The sequence below is a fragment of the Anopheles marshallii genome, chromosome 3 (assembly GCF_943734725.1).
Source record: "Anopheles marshallii chromosome 3, idAnoMarsDA_429_01, whole genome shotgun sequence".
NCBI classification, from domain to species: Eukaryota; Metazoa; Arthropoda; class Insecta; order Diptera; family Culicidae; genus Anopheles; species Anopheles marshallii.
The window spans coordinates 67,858,864-67,863,885 of NC_071327.1; the positions used below are offsets into that span (position 1 = coordinate 67,858,864).

The 5,022-nt window shown below is 41.6% G+C and overlaps 1 protein-coding gene across 1 annotated transcript; it reads left to right on the top strand.

Annotated features, from left to right (window-relative positions):
- The first annotated feature begins 433 nt into the window (after positions 1–433).
- On the top strand, positions 434–4,677 carry LOC128713737 (uncharacterized). Its single transcript, XM_053808604.1, has 3 exons — positions 434–454; positions 3,257–3,425; positions 3,497–4,677. The coding sequence occupies exons 1-3, from the start codon at positions 434–436 to the stop codon at positions 4,675–4,677; spliced, it is 1,371 nt and encodes a 456-aa protein (XP_053664579.1).
- The last annotated feature ends 345 nt before the right edge of the window (positions 4,678–5,022 follow it).

Here is a 5,022-nt window from a genome sequence, read left to right on the forward strand (position 1 = left end):
ATGGACGCCACCTCTAAACTCGTCCATTTACAATGGCTTTTCGGGGGCACGGTACCATGAGCGTTGAAGAGGGTGGACTCTGCGTGTGCGTGTAAGTGTGTTAGTATGTGCGGAAAGTTGTTTGGACGGTTGACGAACTGCCAAAATTTTTATAAATACACACAACAAACGTTGATCGCAGATCAGTCGGAGCGAGGGCGATCATTCGATAGGAAGTAGCAACTTCCGCTAACCAATATAGGAGTAAAGTTGTGGGGAAGTGGCAGAACACGCGAGGGCAAATTGGATGGTGTGAAAAAAATTGTGTACATGACAATCTGTTACGGTGGATGCTGTAAAAAACGAGAATAGACAGCACGGACGAGTGAGTGTAGTGCACCGAAAGGGGAATAATCAAATTCGAACACAATTACGCTACAGTTCAGTTGCAGTCATGATGAGGGCGAAATATCGGGTGAGTTATGATAAAGCCGAAGGTATATTAGTGAAACAATATCAAACCTAGTGTGATAAAATAATCGTGGTTCATTAGTGATAACGGCATGGTAGACATTTAGAATTTGGAAAGATATTTTTTCTATTTGAAGAAATTAGTCGTGTGGCTGGCATGAAATGGTACAGGGGTTAAAACATGCAAACTTCAAAATTATAAAGTATTTCAACAAAATTTTACAACATTTGAAAATTATGATACAATTGGTTAATTATAATACTTTCAAATATAAATTTATTAAACTCTAAATAAAAAAGGATAAACGCAAATGTACTTACGAAGAAAACAAACTGGCCAGATAAGACCGTAAAGGTTCTATATTTTCTTAAAGTATTATGTCACATTAATATATGGTAAATATGTTCAGTACTCTGACTAGTAACAAAATAAGAATGCATCAAGTAAACTCTTTTCCAAACTGTTTTAAATCGATTATTATTTATGACTAAAATACCGATCATTTTTTAGTCAGAAATTGTTTATGCAACTTTATTCGCCATATAGTTATATTTTTTTTCATCTGCATATATATTTTTACCCTCTTAAAAGTAAACATTGCAAATATTTTTACTGAACCTGTTTTTTTTAATTATTCGACAGATATTCTGCAGAAGGTTTGAAAAATTGGTTTGATTTGTTCGTAATTACCTAATAAAAAAACAATAATAGTAACAATGAACCTAGCTTAGCTAGAACACGAGAAGTCAGATAAATTATAAGTAAATTATATTAAGGACAAATAAAACCATTCATAAAATGAGCAACAAAGATCAATGTAAAGTAGTAAGCTTATCGGTATAATGACTGACACTGAACCAATGAAGCAAACAGATTAATTCAAAAAGTTCCCTCATGAATGATTTGATACAAGCTAACTTAAGACAAAAAAAATCATTGACAGTCACATAAAATCCCGAAGAAGCTATATAATACACCATAAAAATTTTACTTCTTCGATAAGATAAATCGTCAGTAGACGATGGCCTCACTCGGACTTCAAATAACGGATGGCATTATTACTCATATCCGGATGGAATCGTTCAAATTTTGAATGAGAATTTCGTCTACGACGATAGGAAGAACTCTAAGTCGATTATAATTGCGGATTAGAACATCTTAATGAGCGTGGCAAATTGCAATATGATCGGATTTATTCCCCAACCTGACGAGAGATGAAGGTGTTCTCAACATCCACACCAGTTCTAAATCATATTCACCCGCTCCTAATGTTTCTAGAAGAAACAACAAACATTAGCTTCCCCGGATGATGCTTTAAAATGGTTGAATGACCATTTTTAGACCATGGCCTATATTTATCTTCCTAGAACAGGTTTGCTTCACTAGCAAGCATCAATTGGTCAGCACGGGATCGTAATGAACACACAGATCGCCTGTGTGATGAAGACTGCCGCAAATGAGCACGCCTTCATTCACGCTTCCTTCCTTCATTTGCGCAGTTCGTTCACCTTTTACCAGCTGTCCGTCAGAAACGGCAACCGAACGATACGAAATTTAATTAAGAATTGAGCGATCAACCGCGTTTGCGTGGTGGTGGTACAGCACGGATGCATTCACGGGTGCAGTTGCAACCCGCTGTGAAAGTGTTCCCGTGAATGGGGGTGTGGACGAAATTCTAACAGTTACCTGCGAAACGTCCTGACTCGGCCGAAATGCATTGGCTTTCGAAATGGTACGTTCGTCGCTTGTTCTTCGTACAACTCCCAAAACAGATGCCGCGCGCAGCAAGATTTGGGTGTGTGAACAAAAAGGAAAAGACCGGCACTAAACGACACTGTCCCGGGTCAATGTGTGCAGTGGGTGGATTGAGTAGAAGCGGAATTGAATTCGGTGGAACACAGGGCAGCGGCCTACACGCGACCGCGATCACTTGAGCGGCAGATGAGATGTTTGTAAATTGGCTCTCAAGTGTTTCGTGTTCGGGCGGTTTTTTTTTTGTTGCCTTACCGCCGGCCGTTGAGTGCACTCAGCATCAGATCATCGTCGTTGGAGCAGTGATCAAGCGATACTGTAATTGGAATATGATGCCGGTGTCATCAATTGAGGAAGAATAACGATCTCGTAAAGTGTCCTGGTTGAAAGTGGACAGTTGCTCAATTAATCAGGTTGCTGCCATATGGAACTGTGTGAGCCAAGACAGTGAGAATGGAGCATCGTTTTAGTGTTTACAAAAAGCACAACAAAAACTACTATTCGATTGCCGGGAATGTATGTGATTGTAATTCAGGTTCGGAAAAATTTATTGAAATTGGAAACGGTATTTCATCTCATGGTGAGAATAGCATGGGGTCTTTAGAGGTTTAGTTTTACGATGTTATATTGTATTTGGAAAATGGCAGAAGTATCCCATTCGTTATATTAAGCTAAGTTATCGTAATATACAGCACACACAACGATAATTTAATTGCTCAAATCGTTTATGGAGCCATTTTTTAAAGTTTATAAATGTTACATGGGGTGTGATTTATGAAATGGTTCTTTCAGCATGAGCTTCAGCCTGTATTTCATTTGGGAGGATGAATAAAAAAACGATTTGTACTTATATTTCAGCGAGAATTTTAAATCTTATTGTTATTGGAAAACCGATTGTTCGCTGACATTTTTGATTTGCACTTTTCTCAACGCATTCGTCTGCATCTATGCAATGCGATCATTCTTTCCAAAATGCTCGTAGACAGGGTGTCAGTAAAGTGAAAATTGTCATGCCATACTTATTGAATACTTTACTTCGTATCTTCCTTCCAGGCGCTACTGTTGCTAGCGCTATACGCCTGCGCTTATGCAACCGATGATGCACCGCTCAAACAACGACAGCGAACAGCAAAGCTGATACGGAGCTATCCCGACTACGAACCGATCACTCAGCGCATCCAATCTTTGGAAAGTCCGATGTACAACTTTATTGATCCTTATGGTACTTATCCTTATGTTAACATGTTCAACAATGAGCCAGCTCAACTGCTTATTTTTACGACCTTCCTTCAGGTCCCGGCACATATGCATTTGGGTATGAAATCGAGGATCCCAAGAGTGGTAACGTGCAGTTTCGTGATGAGGAGAAGTTGAGCAACGGTACCGTGCGCGGTTCGTACGGATATATGCAACCGGATGGATCGGTAATCATCACCAGCTTCGTTGCGGACGAGGGTGGTTATAGAGCAAAAACGGAGATAAAGCGTGCCAACGGGCAAACGGTTGCATCTTTCCCAGCGCCAGCTCCCTCCGTTGCTGGTTCGCAGGATCGCTACTTTCCTGCGTACGATCAGCAAGCGAGCACCATCAATCCAGCAGTTGCAGCCGCACTACAGCAACAGCAGCATATCAACCTGAATCCCACGTACAATCCCATCCTAGATCCGGGCGTTATCGATCCTCAGTACGCGGCAGCAATATTGGGACACATACGCGACCAGCAGTACAGCCCCGGGCAAGGTTTAGTGCAATATCCGTACGGCATTCCAACTGCACCTTTCCAACCTCCTCATCATCATCAGTATCAGCACCATCCTCAGCACCCACAGCACGCCCCCCTGTACGATGCACCGCCGAATGCGTTCTCCAACTTTATCGGCCAACTTCCGGCCAATCTGAACCCGTACAATCTGTACCAAAATCTGCAGTCCTCTTTTCCCCAGGTGTTACCACAGCAGAACCCACTCGACCAGCTAGCCAATAGCATACAGGGGAACTTTCAACAGCAGGGTCCGGGATCGGGATTTGGTAATTTCTTCAACGGTGCCCAGAACTCATTCCAACAGCTCGTCCCACAGGGTTTCGGTAGTTGGATTGGTCAAAACCGTGTACCGGTTGCTGTTCCCGGACAGCAGCAGTTCCTACCCGGGGGATATGGCTTTCAGCAACAGGTCCCGCACCAGCAGATCCTCTCGTCGAATAGACCAACGAATGTTCTGGGCGATATGCCAATAACCGGACCCGGTTCGATGGGATCGATGATGATGAATGGTCAGTATGTGCCGACTACGAGGCGCCGCAAGCTCACCGGTACAACAAAGAAACGCAACAAGCTAAAGACCCGTGACGGTATGGATTGGTTTGATGATTTTCTCGAGAATCGAAAGCGACAGGTAATGTACGGTGCCGGAACTGCAACCACACCGGAAACGGCCACAGAGACGGCACTGAAAGATGTCCCAGAGAGGAAGTAATGGGAGAAGCCCGAACTGGTACAATATTTATATATTTATTGACTAACTATTTATTATCGTTTCCAGTAAGATGAGCAATAGTTTATAAACGCCAAAAGGTATGCAAACCACATACAATACAGAGTTATTATGGGATGTTAAAAAAAACAAACCCTTGAAAACATCACGAATTAGGAAAAATAATTCTACTAATGCAGGAAAAATACAATTGAAGCTTAAAGTGAGATCACTATCATAAATGAAGTCAATGTGATAGTAGGTTTGATTGAATGTACAATACTTTTATATTTAAATACTTACCTCAGGCCGAAACCCTTCACAATAAACCGTCCACAAATAAACAAC